The sequence below is a fragment of the Platalea leucorodia genome, assembly GCF_965183815.1.
Source record: "Platalea leucorodia genome assembly, chromosome: 3".
NCBI lineage: Eukaryota > Metazoa > Chordata > Aves > Pelecaniformes > Threskiornithidae > Platalea > Platalea leucorodia.
In genome coordinates, this window is record NC_138825.1 from 36,582,807 (window position 1) to 36,600,837 (window position 18,031).

The following is an 18,031-nucleotide window of genomic DNA, read 5'->3' on the forward strand; positions in this document are numbered from 1 at the left end:
CGCTGCTCGGCCAAGTGCCCCTCGCTGGTGCTAGGCAAGGAAGATTGTGTTTCACGGCTCGGATTAGGCTGGAAGATTAAATTGTGGCAGCAGCTGCTACTCAAGGGAACACAGAATAAAATCATTAATTATGGGGACAAAGAAACAAGAAACTCTTCCTCTGTTACACTTTGCATACGCTGAGGTCAGAAGGGCACAGGCAGCATAACTTGGGTGATGGAGGAAATTTCAACACAGCCCTCTGACCTCTGCAGCACCATTCAACATGAAAAGGAAACGCTTCCAAATGTCCATATCGGCATCCTACAGGAGCTCCCTCTCTCTCACGTTTGGAGGGCTTCCCATCTGGGGTATGCCCAATCAACCCCAATCCGCCCTCCCCACACAAAATAAAAACAGAAAATACCAACACTAGAATTTTAAAACTCTTATGAACTGCAGGGAGGGGGTATGTTACATGTTCCCACGTAACTCAGTTTCTGAAATGGAGAACTGATACTCTCACATGACTCTCAGAGCTGGGGCTCCAAGAAAACTGGCAAATACTAGAATTAGCTACACCTTATCCTACTCTAGATCAGCACATGGAGGTCTTTGCCACGACGCAGATCAGACAGAAGGACAGCCAGCAAAATACTTGAAATGGCGTAGGCAGAATTTTATGAGTAACAGGCTGCTTACAGCACGACAAGCTTCATTGCAGAGGTTTTGACAAGCCTAGCCTTTAAGTAATGTGAAAATTGCCCACATTGTTTGTTAATGTTTCTCAAAGTTGCCTGGTTAAATAATCTGCCTTTTTTTTAAGCTGCTGTCAGCTTCAGAGTCAGAAGTGACACAAGCGCTGCTGTGAACGATGGGTTCTGGTCTGTAGGCTCGGTTTGATCTTTGAGCTGACAGTCTACATTCAGAGCCAGAGAGCAGTTTCCAGAGCTTGGATACAATTACAGAAGTAAACCACCACTCATCCCACACATCACTCCTTGCCTGGGACTGCACCTCTCCGCCCACACAGATGACTTCATTTGCACAAGCACCTTGAACCAGGCTGCTGCTGGGCACTCAGGATGACCGGTGAATTCACAGCCTCCTGGAAAGCTTACAGGTCACAGGATCGCTGTCCCTGGGGGAGCTAATGGGTGGCACACGCATTCTAGCAAACTTGGGACATTCTACCATGACAGGCTCTGCTCCCTCACATGCTCAGCATGGGTCTGGTCCAGGTCTTAACCAAGAGAGAGAACACTACAGCCATTACCACCTACTTTTAAAATAGTTTATTTCTGGTCTTAAAATATACATCAGTTTGAAAATTTCAGAAAAAAAAACCACATTAGTTACAGATTAACAGTCTGGAGTTGGGACACTGAAAGTGGGGTCAGCTCAAGGCCCCAGAGCTAATACTGCAGGGGGTGAGCCGGAGTGCAGAGGGCAGGCACCGTGCCCGCCGGGAGAGAGCCCTGCTCCTCTGGAGGCCACCGCTCCACCTCAACCTCTGCCAGCAGCCTAATGCTGCAAAGCAGAAGTGTCTGGTGAGGCACTGGGCACCCCTTTGCCACCCCTGTTTCTCCACTGTTTTGCTTTTAAGTCTACCTTGACCAAAAGCAGAGGGAGGCTGGCTCTGCCCAGCACCATCATCAGCTGCTTCAGCAAGAGTGGGTTTTGTCCCCTCACCAGCATGCCAGGATTCGGGGGAGATGGCGCTGAGCCCTGAGTGGCAATGCCTCCCCCACTGCCCAAGTGGCTGTGCTGTCCCACAGGCAGGCCACCAGCAGCCTCAGAGCCAGAGGAGCTCACTCAGTGAGCATCCAACCCCAGGTGATGTCCGTGAGGCAGGAGCTGGCAGCCGCTGCAGGTGCAAGCCCTCAGCAACGAACACTGCAGAAGAACAGAAGAAATGCAGCAGTGGAGTGGCAGATGAGAGCAAACGCAAGGACCCCACCACCACATTCAGGACAGGGAGATGAACACCCTGCAGGCTCAGAGGAGGCTCCCGCTCTCAGCACCAGCCTGTTCGCACAGGTATCATGCAAAACACTGTAGTGAAATACTGAGTCCCACCTCCCTGCCAGAGGGTGGCATCCAACTCCACAACTGTTCGAGGTGGGAAGCAAGGCAAGCACGTAGGCAGCAGCTCTAGCCACCGTACATAAAGCAACCTACACGGCCGCCAGAGAGGCCTGCAGCTCCCTTTCACAGGCCCTGGAGCCTCCAGGCTCGAGCTGAAGCCCTGGCTGGCCCCAGCTGCAAGCTGCAGGCCCTTTGCAGAGACAGGGATTTGGGGAGGGGAGCAGGGCCCTCAGGCAGCTCTTGGCTGTGCATCTTGCTGTGAGCATATGAACAGGAGCTCCCTCCTGGACAGAGGGCTGCTCTCCTACAGCCCAGTGAAGAGCCCTCATTGAGTAGGGTGGGAAGACAACACAAACCCAACTCAAAAACCAGACAGCAGGCTGAGGACAGCCAGCGGGGTTTGAGGGGGGCACGGCACAGGGAACCAGACTATTCTCTGCCTCACGCCCCCCGGGGAGTCAAGAAACACCAGACAGACGAGGGCACAGGACAAAATTAAAACAGGATGCCTGGGCTTTGTAAGCCCTCAAAAAAAACCCCCAAAAACCCCCAAAACAAAAAACAACCTACATCTATAGACCTCTCCCCTTCCCTCCCCCCCCCCAACAAGACACCAAGCACACAAGACTGAGAAGAAAAGTCACACAGTATCACGCTACACTAGGAAAAACACACAGAGAGGCCCTGCCCAGAAGGGGAGGCTCCGGAGAGGCGCCAGAGCCAGCCTGGAGCCCCCTGGAGAAGGGGGCACATGAGGAGACCCCAGCAAAGGGCTGCTGCCAAGCCGTGAGGTAGTGCATCTACACGGAGCTGCTCCTCAGCCCACTGCTCTCACATCCCTGCCGGCCCTGCACCGAGCCCTGCCCAGAAAAGCCCAGTAGCGTCCTTCACGCCCTGCTTGCCCAGGGCGAGACCTTGTTCTTGAGGCTGGAAGGGTTTCTGCAGGCTGGAGGCCAGGATCAGAGGGAAGCGCAGCTCTGAGAGCTGAGCCTCCTCAACACACCCTCAACATGGGCATCCGACTGGCTGCCAACGGCTGTCTGTTTATGCAGGGCGGGGAGAAAGAAAAAACAATACACCCCAAAACCAAAGGCTTGGAAAGAAGAAAGAAGCCCACCCAAGAGCAAAGCATCAGCACCATTCAAACAAAACAACAGCACAGAGAGCGGGGGAAGAAGTGTGAGGGAGGAGACACACAAACACAAACCCCAGCGCCTAGCAGGCAGTGCCTCCCCGAACCGCCTCGGCAGACGGCACCAGTGCCCCACGCCACAGCACCAGCATCCGTGCGTTGCCTCAGCAGGGGCCCGGTGCCGAGCCCGACGCAGGAGCCAAGCGATGGGGACCTGCAGAGGCAGATTCTGGAGAACCACCCAGAGGGCAGCTGGGGAAAACAAAACCCAGCAGGAAAATGAGACACCAGCAATCCCAGCATATCCCCAAGGGCCCAGAGCCATCCGCTGGGAGAGTCCTCGTGCCCCACTCACGGCCCCTGCAGGCTCCCAGGAATCAGACACCACCTCGCAGGCGCTCTGCCCTGTTGGCACAAGTTAAAAGAGAGCAGAGCAGCTGTGGGCAACCAGCATGAGAGTACCCAGGGCCTCAGGTACCTGAGTGGGAAGGGGGAAGGAAGATGTGAGCATAAAGAGGCACAGGCACCAGGACGAGGGGTACCAAGAACGAGCTCTGGTACAGGCACCAGTGTGAGGCTGTGAAGAGAGCTGCGAGTGTGCCAGGGCAGCGGGTGTGCTTCCACACTCTGTGTGCTAGTACTGTGGGTCTGAGGTGTTGGGGAAGGGGACCCCAGCTCTTCCAGGTAGCAAAAGAAGAGAATAAATATAAAATTTCAGAGCAGAGCCCCCCCAAGGAGGAAGGTACTAAGGAAGGTTTCTCCCTCAGAAGGTGGACAGATGGAGGCATCCCACAGCTCTGCAGCGTGTGGCTGCTTCTTGCCCTGCCTCAGCTGAGAAGGTTGCCCTGCTCCTGGGCTTGCGTCAGACTGTCCTTGCGATGTAAGTGGTGGACCCCCATCCTCTTGGGGCTGCGGTGTGGCCGACTGAAGGGAGGCTTGACCCTGCCTTCTCCACTTTCTTCTTGGGCACCTCCTTGGTTGCTCTCCTTGCTTCCCTGGAGCAACATTTCTCTCTCCTCAGCTAGGCTCTCAGGCAAGCCAAGGTCCACATAGTCCTTGTGCTTCTCTGGTGAGGGGCTTCCAGGCTCAGCAGTGCCTCCACTGCTTTCCTGCAATAGCTTCTGGGCTTCATCCTGGGAGAAATCTGTACCATAGTCTGAGGAGAAATGGCTCCTGCGGGCTCTGGACTCGGTACTGTCTGTGTCCACGCTCGAGTCCCGGCTCACGGTCCAGCTGCAGCTCTGCGCAGACTCCTCACCATCCGAGTAAGCCGAGGCTGCCCTACCCAGCTCCTGCATGGAGCAGCTGAACCTCTTCTGGAGCTCAGGGGCTGTGTCACGGCTGAAGGCTGTGCGGTTCAGCAGCACCCGCTCTGAGGTGGGGGGTGCCTTGTCCACAAACATACGCTGCCAGTTGGCCAGGAGATCCTCCTCGGAGCTGGCAGAGCTGGCGAAGGCGCTCGGGATTTGGGGAGGGCTGCTGAATGGGCTGCTCTGGGAAGAGCCGTGAGCCCTGGCCGCTTTGGGGGACTGCTGACAGGAACAGCTAGAGGCTGAATGGCGCCCTTCTGAAGCAGGGCTGTTGGGGAGCGTCCGGTGCCTGTCACAGCTCTCATCTTCGCTCTGTACCAGGCTGAGGGAGATGGCCTGGCGCGTAGCATATGTACAGTTGGGCAGGGGGCTGTTCTTTGGGATCCTTACCTTGTCCTCAGAGAACTCAATCACTTTGCGCCCAGGGTACATAGGATGGGGAGGTGAGGGCGTCGGGTACGGGCTTAGCTTCTCAAAGGCAGGCGCCTCCTCTGGCACGCTTTCCACACTGCTCTGCGGCTTGCAGCCACCATTCTGCTGTTTCCCCGCATCTCCTCCCTCCTTCCCCATCTGTGCTGCGCTGTTGCAGGCATCAGGAGGGGCTCCACTCATGTCCACATGCACAAAGACATCCTCAGCCATGGGACAGCTGCCACTGCTAGACTTGGCTGAATTCAGAACCAGAGATTCTGGTTTCTCCAAGACTCTGGCAATGACTGAGGTGGGCACAACATCAGATGGAGCCAAGGTGTGGGTTGCCTCTTGACCAGGGCCTGCGGACTCCTGAGTGTTGTGCAAATGCTTATTGACCATGTCCTGCAGCTCATAGGGAAGCTAGGTAGAAGGAAAAGGATATTAGAAGGGGGCTGCCACACAAGCCATTTAGTTTGAAATAAACCGCCTTTTTCAAACAACCTTCATGTGTACTTTGTACTTCTTATCTTGGCCCTAACATTCACCTACCTTGCCTTGAGAAAGGTGTCTGTTTCCAAAGCAAACCTGCTCCACGAGGGACTAACAAGGCTCTCTAGCTGTCACATCAGTTGTGTTTTTAGGCCATGGTTGACAGGCCCCATTTTACGAAGAGAACAAGAAAATACAGCACACGGGCTCAGTCCCCCGCGCCTGTGAGCACACAGACAAGGCCCAGCCAGCGCATGCTAGGAAGGGGTCTATTGATCTGTGGAAAATCAGCTGGTGGTTGCACTGAAGTGACTCAACAGCCCCCAGTGCTGGGATCCGCAGCGCTCCCCAAATGCGGCAATTGCAGCCATGCTGCCTTGGCAGCCTGCCTGCAGACCAGAATCGATGCCTTCCCTTGTTCACACCAACTCCACCACCTCACCCCACTTCCTCACTCTCTCCATTTCAGAGAGGCAAGCATGGGGTTTATTTCCAAAGCTGCAGGACTGGGGTGTCAAGAGGGGATAAGCACTGCTCCTTGCCCTGCAAATGGGCACTGCTGCTTTCCCCATCACCCTGCCAAGCTGCCTTCACCTTGGTCACCACACCCATGCAGAGCATGAAGTGGTGAGCAGAGCTCCACAACCCACTCAGTGGCACAGCAAGGTCTGTCCCATCACAGCCAGAAGGAAACTGCGTCCAAAGCTGGGGATGCAGAACACGCTGCATGACAACAGCTGGCTGTGAAGCAGACTGTCTGCACAGCTGCTCAGCACCAACCCCCCTCCAGTGGCAGCCACATGGGATGCGGCACTCTGGGGGGCAGAATTCAAAGCTCCAGGGAGGGGAGACAGCTGGGAGAGAGGTCAAGGTTACCCCAGCAGTAACTGATACATTGACCTCAAGAGTGCTAATTTGAGACGCAATGGGGGAGGGGGAGGGTGACACACTGGTCACCTGCTAAGTTAAAAAAGACAAGCACATGGTTTCGCTGAGAGGAACACAAGAAGGGATGGAGACTAGGGGTATGGCAAAGAGAGAGCTGGGGTAAGGGCCTGAATGATACTTCCAACCGAGGAAGTGATGCCACTAATATGAAAGGCCTAAACTCTGTCTTTGCCCAACCTGAGGGCAGGATGAGCTTAACAGACCCCATAAGGGCGAGTATGAGTTGGTACCAAATTATCCCATTCAGAAGACCTAAAAGACACCCTGAAGGCTGCCTCCCACATTTCTCCTCAGAGCAAGTAGTGAAGCAGGGCCAGACTACTGCTGCTTGACTCCTTATCAGGCAGTGTGGCCCTTCCATGTGGCCAGGTGAGGAAGGGAAGAGGACAGAGCAGGGTAAGAGAGAAGTCTGTCCTCCTGCCAGCTCCCATCAGGCACCCAGCAGGCTATCAAATTCAAGGTTATTGTGCTTTTTATAACAGCTCCTGGCTGAGCTGTGAAATGGAGCTGGCATGAAAGAGGAGCTGGCAGAGGCTGTGTGCTGCCTTTTCAGTGGGAGTGGGAACAGGAGCACCCCCACACCTCTATCTGAGGCTGAAGGATGAGAAGCCAACAACCCTGCAGAGAAAGCTGGAGAAAGCAAGATGCAGGCAGAGACCACGAGCCTTTCTTCCCCACCTCAGCAGGGCTGCTACTCACATCAGCAAACTTGTGGTTCCTGAAGTGGGACTTGTTACACTTGAGCAGCTGTACTGCAAGGTTACAGTCCTGTCGATAGCGTTCCTGCAAGAAAGGGCACAGGTGTGCAACAGTGTCAGACCAGCCTGATCTCTTACCCGAAAAGGCACCACCTGACCAGATGCTGCTTGAACAGAAGCAGGAGGAGGCATCCGATGAGGGCACCTGCCATTCCTTCTTCTACACACCCCGTCTATTTTCTTACAACTCAGCCAAGGTGTCCCTTTCAACTCCAGCCCTTGCTCCAGGCATATACTCTGTCAGCATATCAACTCCCTCTCCCTCTGGGGATTTTAATAATCTCCAGAAGTCCCACCAGATTTGCTATCCCATCCCAGAGCTCTCAGCCATGCCTGAAGACACTGCCTGACGTCAGGCATCTTGCAGACAGACTGGAGGGAGTTAAGAGCAGTTAACAGAAACAAGCACTGGACCCAGGAACTTCTATATTAATGGTGTAGAAAAGGCATCAGCTACCTCCCAGCTCTAGCGTAAATGACCCCTATGTTGGTACAGGCTGAACTCAGGTCAAACCTTAAGCTCAAAAGAGCAAATAGATCAAACTTGAAGATCAGTTCTTCCTTGCTCAACCCCTCAGACCCTTTTCTGTTTGTCCCTGCTGTTGTGTGCAGCTCCCATACTTTCATATACACTGAAGTAATTAATATGTTCCTTTACACTAATGACTTCGAACAAGAGGAAAAGCCCACACCTCACGCACTTCCACAGCCATTTGCAGACTGACACTTACATTGAGTTCCTCCAGCTTATTGATGGTGGTTTTGGCATCAAGCAATTTATTAGTGAGCTCTACAATCTCCCAGTCCAGCGTCTTGCGGTCCATCTCTGCCTTTTTAATCTGGGATGCAAGAACACCAGGTGTAAATCTCCCCAGCACAGAAGAACCTGGCTTCACCACCCACCTCAGCCCAAGCATAGCACAATGACATGTTCAGCTGGGATACAAAAAATTCCAGACAGACAGACAAGGGGGATAGCCTAGCTCTTCACCAAGGGAGGGACTCCAAAAGCCAAATGGAGCCAGCCACTCTGCTAGTTACAGAGACAACAGGCTGAGTTTGAACCTCCCTAATGCAGTATCTTTCTTGTAGCACAACCATGTTTCCTCTCTGCCCTGGTTCACATGGTGCCTGGTAGAAAGCTAGTGGTTTTGAGCAGTCAGTCCCATGCTGCCACCGGCAGCAAAGACCTCTGAGCTTGTGATACTTAGCCCTCTTCTCTGGTGCAACAGAACGAGAATACTGCCCATAAAGATCCAGCAGTCAATGCTGAATGGACAAAAGGTTTGTTTGGCAGGGAGAGGGCACCATCTTGAAAAAGCTCAAGCCTTACTCTAGTAAGAAAAAGGACCTGCGCAGCTTCATCTGGAGCTCAGTTAATGCCTTCCCTAAAGCAGGCGATCTTGCCTCTTTACGCTCCCTAACAGTTCAGGTACAGGGCTGATAGAGACCCAGATGTAACAGCAGAGAGGTGCAGCAGCTCAGAACAACCAAGCCACCCTCTTCTCCAGAAGTTCCTCCAACACTTCCCGAGGCTGCTCTGAGGCTGTGACCCACCAGGGCCCAGCTGTGCGTCAGGGGTACAGCACAGCGACACACAAGGGGATAGGGGAGGGCAATGCTTCCCACATATGCAGTCTCTTCAGGCACCAGCACAATGGATATTAACCCAAGAAATTCAAGTGCTAGAACCAAAGAGATCTCATCCTGGGCTACACGGAGGCAATCAGCACCTCAGCTGTTTGACTTGCCTTCTCACAGCCCAGAAGGGGAAGGAAAGGGAGTAAACGAGGCTCAGAGCCATCCACATCTTGTGCAGTGCCACAGCTTATGGGCACCACTTCCCAGCACGCCATGCTCCAGCTGGCTCAGAGTCAAACGCTCTTAAGATGGAGCACTGCAAGCTAGGACCTGCTGCATCTGCGGGCAGCTGCTGGATACCAGGTGAGCCCTTGGCTGGACGAGGGCTGGGGCCCCTCCATCTGGGATGGTGTATGTGGGACTGACAATGAAACCAACAGGCTAAGACACGTAAAGAGGAAAAAGAAAAAACACACAAACGAAAAGACGCAACTGCAAAAATCCAGCTTTGGCTGAGAGAGGCCTGAGAGGTGAGTGCACCCAGCGTGTGCCAGCGGCAGCATGGGGAGAAGAGAGAGAGAGAGAGAGAGAGGGGGAGGGAGAGAAAAGAAACAGCCATGAGTGTTATGAATGCACACAACAGACATAAACGCACATTGGCTCTGCTCTGACTGCCCCCATCCTCCCAGGATGACCACCCCAAGACTGGCTGGCACATCCCTGCCATTTTGAGAGGGACTGAAGCAACATGACGGAATACCATGCAATTATGTTGTGGGGAACCAAAGCTCACATGCATGACCAAGTAGGGGCTCACTAAATCAAGAAACCAGTTCATGACACCAGCCGGAATGGGGAGTAGACGGTCACGGCCAGAATCTCACCCCTCACCCACCGCCACATCTGCTGGGTAAAGCCAGGACCCCTTCCCCCATCTGCTCCTAACACACAGGTCTCTTCCACCTCCTCTCTGTAGTGTCTTAATAGGGCACTTACCAGGGCATGCAGCTTCTCCTCCAGGTCTTGGTTGGTTCTCTGGGAAGCCGTGTAGCTGTTCTGCAACCTACAGAAACAAGATATACATGGGAATGGATTTCAGGCACCTACTCAAGTCCCCTTCATAGCTGCCAAGCAAACCACCAACTCCACAACTCCAGAAGGATTGGTATTCACAGTACTAAGACAATCAGGCATATTAACTATGCCTCACCTCTGCCACATAATGGCCTTCAGATCCCAAGTTACTGAAGGCAAGATGAGGTTGGCTGGGTGAAAGGATCTTGCAGGGGAGGGTGCGAATGACTCTGGAGGACTCCTCTGAGCTATGTCACATATAAGGATGTGACCAGTGACTGATACTGATTTTTAACTGAGGTACTTTTCAGGTAAAGTGGTGATGTATTTTCTTGCAGCTGTCAGTGGCTCCTTTTGCACATGTGGGGTAACCATCCAAGCTGGATCCTGCCTTACATACAATAGATGAAGAATTCCCTGTTTTTGTCAGCCCCTCGCACTGGCAGCATTCCTACACTGTACCCTGGAGGAAGTAATGGCTGCAGAGCCTTTAACTCCCCTGCAGTCTAGAGGTGCACCTTTCTGAGGATGCAGCACGCCTTTGATATACACAACAGGGCACAGCCTGCTCACAGCAGCTGAGGGAGTCCTTGGTGGGAGGGATCTCTCTAACTCTACCCCTCTCATTTTATTTTTCATACCTACGGAATTTGTCCTTGAATTTCTCCAGCTCCTCACGGTTCTGGCCCAGCTCCATCTCCAGGTAGTCCTGACCTGACTCCAGCTCCCTCTCCATTGCCTCCATTTTGTTAGTCACGTATGTCAGCCGTCGGCGCAGCTCCTCATTCTCATGCTGCAGTAGCCTGGGGCACACAGAACAAGGTACCACTGAGTGCACAAGGGGTACTCCACACCAGCAACCCCACCCCACCGCCCTGCTGTAGGGTCCAAGACCCCACACAGGGGCCCCAGAAAGTCAGGAACTGAACTGGCAGGAGACTCCAGCACACACAGCAAGAGGTGCATCTCTGTCAGGAGAGGGAAACTCAAACCCTCTTGGAGCAGGGGCAAAGAAGCAGATGCCAGCTGGCCAGCCATGGCTCCCAGCTCCCTCTTGGGTTACAGTGCTTGGATAAAGCCCACTAACCAGATGAGCTGTGCAGCTCCAGTGTCCCTCACTGGTGAATGAAACCCACTCAATAATTTATCCCAGTCCAGGTTAGAAGAGTTGAAGGCAAAAAGAGTAAAATCATCTTCTCCCCCCCATGAAACTGTTCAAAAGCCCTCACATCTTTAAAACATGGTAGAAAGAGGATTCCATGAAGCCTTAAACCCAGAAGCAGAGGTGGTGGGGTGCGTTTACAGATGTGATCACAGCTGCCAGACAACCCCATTCCAACACAAACTGCTCTGTTCCTCCCCAGCCAGGACATGCCTGGTGGTCAGAAGGATTTCCTGTTGTTTTTCATTCCTTTGTGCTCAGTCGCTCGGAGAAACCCAAAAGCACGGCTTCTCTCTGGCAGTGCAAGCTTTCTCCTCACTATGGCTTGGAGCTCAGTGCTAGCAGCTGTCTGTGCCCCACACCACCACCAGCAAAGGGCTCAGCTCTCACCCTCAGTCAGCAGCAGGCCTTCTGGTGGCTTATACCAAAACAGTGGCAACAACAAGAAGGGTTAAAAAAAGGCACTCCTCTCTCCAACTGTATTAAAGGCTTCATCTCCTACTTTCTTTCACACCCACCACCAACTCCTCTGCCTGCACCTGCACTGGGAGTCTATGTTCCCTCCCCCTCCAGGGGGAGAGACATGCATGGCAGAGGTTGGCAAGGTACAGACTAAAGCTCTGCCCACATGGCCCCAACAAGATTGAAGATCTGAGAGGAGCCCACAGGGCCAGTCAGCTTCGCTGTGCAGGTGGCACAGGCAGGATGTGAGGAATCAGCACCCACGCAGTTGCAGTATGACAGGCATAAAGGGGGAACAGGACACTTACTTCATCCTTTCTGCATCCGTCAAGGGTTCCTGCACAGGGAAGAAAACAGCTGTGAGATTCTTTCAGAGGAGGAGTTGGTCTCTCACACTGTCCTAAAGGGCAGAGTCTTGGTTGCTAGACCCTACCTGTGACTCTTCCTCACCTGCTCTGACAGGTCACGTTAGGCAAGCTTAGAGTTGCTAGGATCTGTACACACCGCTCAGCTGTCTGATACCAAGACAGACTGTGTGTTCTGGTTCAGGGTAGAAGAACTAGACTAGAAACCACCACACAAGTTAGGTAATTTTACTCTCCCACGGTGCAATCTCAGCATCTCTTGCAACATCGTCACCTTAGCTGGTGTTTCAGCTTCCTCCACATCCACAGTTAGTGGGCAGCAGGAATCTCACAGGCCAGCATACACTGAGGATTAAATTGTCACCACAGCAATCAAAACACTCTTGAAGCCCCACAAAAAGAATGAGAGAATCATTGGGGAGCTGAAAAACGTGTCTACCATTTACACCACTCAGACTGTGCTGTGAGAAGGGATTCTTTCTGCAGACCTGAAACCAGCCATTGTAATTATTCTGGGATAGCAGAAGAAACACCAAAGGTCAGAAAAGCCTGTGAAAGAAATTAATGTTCTGGGCAAGATCCCCAGAGGTGGCTGGAGCAGGGACCTGCAGAACAAGGAGACACAATGCAGTGACAAGAGCACACGGCTCAGCTATTCTCACTTCCTTTGCGCTCTCTGCGTTAACCTGTGAGATGGCTGCTGCCTGCCAGCGCACTGGGAGAGATTTAATTAGCACTAGAAGCAACCACATCTTCTGTGAAAGCCCAAGACTGTGACCATTCTCACAAAGTCCAAGCTGCCCGTGGATAATTTTTGGTGCTTCGTACCAACAGCACTGCACAAACCCAAAGCGCTGCCACACTTTAGATTGTCCATTAAGTGTCACAGTCAGCTCTAGGCTGAGAGGCCATGCCACAGACAGCTGTGGATGAGGGGGTTGAGCTGCCAGCAATATTACAGAAGGCAAACCATCCCAGCCCTGTCTCTAAGACATAATGGGGTTGCTTCCTTCATCAGTTTACACTTTAAAAGAATGATCCTTGCCACCTGCATACATCCTCGTGTCCCTAAAGGCAAAAGCATCAATCCGTCCTTTTCTTACATCCTGACCCCACATGGCAATTGGTTAATTCATGCAGAATTATCTAGCAACTACCTCCCCTACCCCCACAAATACACATGCAGCAGATGATAGTCACCAGGCAAAGCAGATAACGTGATTCCTATTAAAACAAGACGATGGCCTCAAAGCAGGCTGAAGAAAAAGAGGAGAAGGCTTACAAAGACCTGAAACTGCCATCATATAAAGATCCAGTGCCCCAAGACAGCCAGGCACAGGGCACACACAAAGCACCGGGAGCATCCCAACACCTCCTGACAACAGAGCTGCCTGCCTCTCACACAGGCCTGCTGCCCTGCAGACCGGGGGACCTCCAACCTGCAAACACCTGGGAAGTCTGCAGTGGGGAGAACAGCACTGGCTCCTGTCTTCCTAACTCCTGGGGCTAAAGGGAAGCTGGTTCCTTCCAGGAAGATATATCCAACCTGGAGCACAGCCATGAGTGGCACCCACAAGAGAGCAGCTTCTGGTGATTAAGCACCCACAACATGAGGTCTGGGGGCTCTCACTCTCCCCACTGACATTACAGACTAGATGAGATCCAGGTGGGGGCTTTGGCCTCTGTAAGACCCCTGTCTGTGAGCTGGTGGCCCTGGCACCTACCTTGTTTAGTGCTAGGCTGAAGGAAGGGGAGGATCTAGATGGGGTAGGCCCCTCCTCCCGACTCCAGCGTGTTGGAGTGGAGAAGGATCCTTTCTCTGGGTAGTTCGGCTCCACTGCACGCTTCTGCCCAAGTTTAGCACACAGATGGTGTGGCTGTAATAGCCGTGAACAGGGAATGCTTTCATCCCTTCTGCCCTCTGCACTGCTTTTCCATGAAGACAGTGAGTGCTGCTGCCCAGAGGATGTCCCTGACAGCTCCAGGTCTGCCAGCTGCTGCAGCTCATACTGACACAGATCTACTACCCTTCTCTCCAAGGAAAGTTTTTCCTTACTGTCCTTCCTCCCATGGATGGGTTTCTTTCTTAGTTTGGAAGCTCTCTCAGCCTCCTCAGCACACTTTCTCTGGCACAAAGCCATTCCCAGCCCCTCACATTTCTTTTCTGCTTTTCTTCTGCTTGGGCAGGGGGATCTTTCAGTTGCATGCTTGGTTTTGATCCCTTGCAGGTGACCTTCCCTCTGGCCTTCTGGCACAGAACTTCTGGGGAAAAGGGGAGAGTTCTGGTCTTGTTCTGCTCCCCTGGTCTCTCCCAGTGAGCGCAAGCGGATGGGGCTCAGCACCCGCTGGGTAATCTCATCCAGGAATTTGGAGAACTGCAGTTTTTCCTCTGTGATCTTCTCCCTGCGCTTGACAGAGTCAGCGGCACTGCTGCTGCTGTGCTCCAGTGAGCGCTTCTCACTACGGCTGAGGCAGAGCTGAGGATCACTGTACTTCCATGAGCCACGGCCACGGGAAAGCGTCTCTACTGAGCAGGACTTGCGTAAGCTCTCAGGGCATGGGCCTGTCATGTTGGTCTGCTTCAGGATCCCTTTGAGAGGCAGGTGTGTAGAAGAGACCCGAAACTTCCTCGGTGTCAGGACTTCAGGAGGCTCTTTAAACATAAGCGAGCGTTCCAGGCTTCTGCTCTTGAGAGAGCAAGTGGGATGGTGTCTTTCATCTCCAGACACCACAACTGTCTCCATGCTACGGCTCACAAATTTGCTGAGGTGCCCCTGACTGCGGTTTGGGCACCGCTTCCCACTTCGCTGCCCCATCTTCCCACTACGTGGAAGTGCTGGTGAGACAGTCTGGCTCTTGATGTTCAACTCTGCTCTGCACCCTGTCACTTCCTTCTCACTGCTGGACTCCAGGGACCACGATGAGGAGAAGTTCAGGTTGCACACCTCAAACCCCTCTGCCTGCTTGAGCTGGCCTGTCTTGGTGTAACTAAACCCTGTTTGCTGGTGCAATGGTGTTAAGCCCTTTGCCACCCGGCAAGCCGTTACCTGACTCTGCTCGGCCAAGATCACTCCATCCTGGTCGTCACGAATGATGGGTACCTCGTGGCGGATCTCACGATGCTGCGGGGGTGCCTTGCGGTAAGGCTTCTTTGACGGAGCTGTGCTCGACATCCTCCCACCTGCGTGGCTCCAAAAGCAGGTTACCTACCAACAGCAGAAAGTGCACAGAAGAGAGAGTCACAGGCGTTCCATTGAATCCTAGAAGTGACCCAGCAGGAATTTGGCTCCCCTGGCGTCCCAGAGTAGGTCCCCATGCAGAGTGCTAATAGAGCAGGGAAAGGATGTGGCCACAAGCCTTGAGCAGCAGCTGCAGGAGAGGGAGCAAAGTAAGAGCTAGATGTGTCCTTCTCCCAGCCAGTGAGAGCAGAGGGCTGGCACATCCTCTCCCCTCCTCTACACACACTCACTCACGTAGTTTGTGTGTGTCCGGATTATATATAGCAAACGAGAACAGACCTCACAGCAGCATATTGATTAGGCTCTTTAGGAAAGGCCTTTTCCAATATGGAAACTGCAAGCCTTACAGGCAGCAGTGACAGCTGGAGCAGGAGTTATTGATCATGTGCTGTCACTGTCAGCAGGGACTATGTGGGAGGAGACTCCAGCCATTAAAGAGCCCAAACCCAGACATCTTTGGCTTACACTGGAACCCTTTCCCTTGCTGGATCCTAACACTGATCAAGCCTAGCATCTCTGCAATCCCCAGCACCTGACCTGCAGCACTTCAAAGGGCAGGAGCAGATCACCCTCTCCCCTGTTCTACAGACAGGGCCATTTGACTCCTATTCGCATACGTTCAAGGCAGTCAATGGATACCACTGGGCCAGTGACCTAGCAGACTTCACTTGCTTTGTGTTCTGGCCAGTGGAGTTTTACATGTTAAGTGTCTAAATGGAGACACAAGAATTCTCTCCAATTCTTATCCACTCTTCCCTAGCTTTATCTTCTTGACACTTAGACTGAGCCCCCTGGGAAGACTGGCAAATGTGAGGTGTCTGCACCAAGCACAGAGTGGCTCCAAGCCACAACAGGCTTTACACTTCACAGAAACTTTTGCAAGCTGTCCTCCACTCTGCTAAAAACACAAGCTCACAAAAAGTTTCTCACACCTTTCCACAGGCATGAACAACTTTCTAGGACTAACCTGTAAATCTCCACCATCAGAATGCTGGAAAATCCCCCTTGCTGTAGTCATTCCCTCAATGTCCCTGCTCCTAAAGAGACTGAAGTAGGTGAAGAGATCTCCAATACTTTAGAAAAATCGCGTCCAGCATACCAAATGCACATTCCAGTGCATCCCCAAGCAAAACAGATGGGTCTGACTTGCTGGGAAGACATTTCTCTTCTTCAAAGAGGAAGGCTGAAATCCTGACCAGAAGCAGGTTTGTCAACACCCCACCATCAAACAGGTGATCTAGTGGACTCTTCTGTCAATTCCTGCCAGGCTAAGGACAGGAGATGCACATGGAGATATCCCAAGCTGAAATCACAACCATTTCTCTAGCCCACAAGGACCTGAGCACTTACCAGCCTAGGCTCAAATTCGAAGCCTCATGAAGCAGGGACACTCACTCAGATGTCCTGAAGAAGAGAAACAAATAGCTTAGCATCCATCAAAACAGCCAGTTTGAAATCTCACCCCATAAATCTGCAAGGAATAGGGAATGTTTATAACCAAGGACAATCGGATGGTCATCTCACTCCAGGTACCTGCCCCAACCCACATCAGATCTTCTGAAAGTAAATTAAATTAGCTTAGGATAGCTGGGTCACATAACCCAGCAAGAGCTAGAAAGGCACCTGGCAAGGACATGTCCAAGGCGCTCAGGCAGCTGGGATCACACAAACTCAAAATTCATGAAGCAATAGCTTCAAGGGAACCTTGGTTCCAGGAAGGACTAAACCTCCTGTGAAATGGGACCCTCCTAGCTACTGCAGAAGGATGCTAACTGTGAAGTCTTCAGTACAGAAGTTTGGTAATGCTAACAATTATCTCCTTTTAAGTCGGTACTTCTCACCTACAAATGAGCTGGCAATTATCAGACTCTTGTTTGAGCCAAAACATTACAGTCCTTGTGCCTACAGCTGTGATAACCCACCCCTCCAAGAGAGAGGAAAGCAAGCTACTCTCTGACTTCCAGCAAGCAGCATGCCACGGTCTACCTTGCTGCTAACAGGCTTCTGTGAAATAGTGTCCAGCCAACCAGGGATACAACACAAATTCAGAAACAACCTTTCTCTCTGTTCAAAGCCCAGGGTACCCATCACTACAAGAAGAAAATTGGGTTGATCTGGGAGCCAGCTGTAAGAGCATAGCTCTGTGGCCATCTCTCTGCCCCTGGCACGAGAGAGACTGCAAAGGAGCCTTCCCTTCCCTGATGCCCTTCTGCTGCTGTGCTGCTTTTTCCCTGTCAACGGCACCAAGCCCTGGGAGGCAGGACAGGAGCACAGGGTGTGGAGCAGTTGTACACACGCATGGGAGAACCAGATTGAAGGTGAATGGAACAGGCAAGCAACCAGGACCACGCAAACTCAAGCTTTGCCAAAACAAACTGAAGAGGTGCCCTAGTGCTGGCCCTGCCCCAACAAGCTGTCTGGCCCCTTTCCTTACTACAATGCTATAGTCGGGTCTCGACTAGCACAGGAAAAAACAGCTTCACAACAGCACAACTGCTCTGCAGGGCAAACTGTAAAGTATGGGGGGGCAGGGGGGTAAAGAGAGAGAGGGAGAACGTGCAGCTCCAGGAAGGACCAGGCCAGCATACTTTGAATCTGCTTTTCCACCAACTCCCAGCAGGAGCTGGTTCAGCATCAAGGCAAAACCACCAGCCACATGGGCTGGCGGACAAGCAGAGGCTTCTAGGAACAGCTGCACCCATGGGTCCACGCATGTTTCCATTGCAGAGGTGCTCAGAATGAGCAGGCCAAAGGCCTCTCTCTCTCACACACAGTTCCTCAAGATCAAACAGGACTGTCCTGCTTCCTACCCCAGAGCCAGGAACTATGCTACCTGCCATCTCATCCCCACCTACCTGGAAAAGATACCAGGATTTGAAGCCTACCCTCATGATCTGAGAATTTCCAGAGACACTTAAATACTCACAGTGCCTCCAGGCAACTTTCCCTCAAACAAGGACTTACAGATCCAAAGTGACGACATGTCCAAACATTTCTGGCCGCTTGTCTCCAAATCAGCTTTCCCCTGTC

General features: G+C 52.5%; 1 protein-coding gene across 7 annotated transcripts; it reads right to left on the bottom strand.

The window, feature by feature from the left end:
- Positions 1-1,259: 1,259 nt before the first annotated feature.
- On the bottom strand, positions 1,260-18,030 carry TJAP1 (tight junction associated protein 1). Of its 7 annotated transcripts, none has more exons than XM_082306129.1 (10): positions 17,966-18,030; positions 16,352-16,405; positions 14,810-14,968; positions 11,706-11,734; positions 10,415-10,576; positions 9,696-9,762; positions 9,193-9,222; positions 7,850-7,957; positions 7,060-7,143; positions 1,260-5,343 (listed from the first exon to the last, which is right to left on the bottom strand). In XM_082306129.1, exons 3-10 carry the CDS (start codon positions 14,933-14,935, stop codon positions 4,027-4,029), a joined length of 1,923 nt encoding a protein of 640 aa, XP_082162255.1. In that variant the 5' UTR covers positions 14,936-14,968; positions 16,352-16,405; positions 17,966-18,030; the 3' UTR covers positions 1,260-4,026. The 7 variants fall into 7 exon arrangements, with proteins under 7 accessions (XP_082162255.1, XP_082162254.1, XP_082162252.1 ...); XM_082306128.1 differs by lacking the exon at positions 17,966-18,030 and adding an exon at positions 16,101-16,269; XM_082306126.1 differs by lacking the exons at positions 16,352-16,405; positions 17,966-18,030 and adding an exon at positions 15,969-16,070.
- Position 18,031: the final 1 nt, after the last annotated feature.

What these genes read in the sequence shown, in the direction of transcription:
- TJAP1 (XM_082306124.1), bottom strand. Translation starts at nt 14,578, where the DNA reads ATGGGGCAGCGAAGTGGGAAGCGGTGCCCAAACCGCAGTCAGGGGCAC. An exon ending in GCCAAAGCTGGATTTTTGCA is followed by an intron (nt 7,958 to 9,192) that starts GTTGCGTCTTTT and finishes CTTGCATCCCAG; the next exon opens with ATTAAAAAGGCAGAGATGGA. An exon ending in GGAACCACAAGTTTGCTGAT is followed by an intron (nt 5,344 to 7,059) that starts GTGAGTAGCAGC and finishes CCTTCTACCTAG; the next exon opens with CTTCCCTATGAGCTGCAGGA.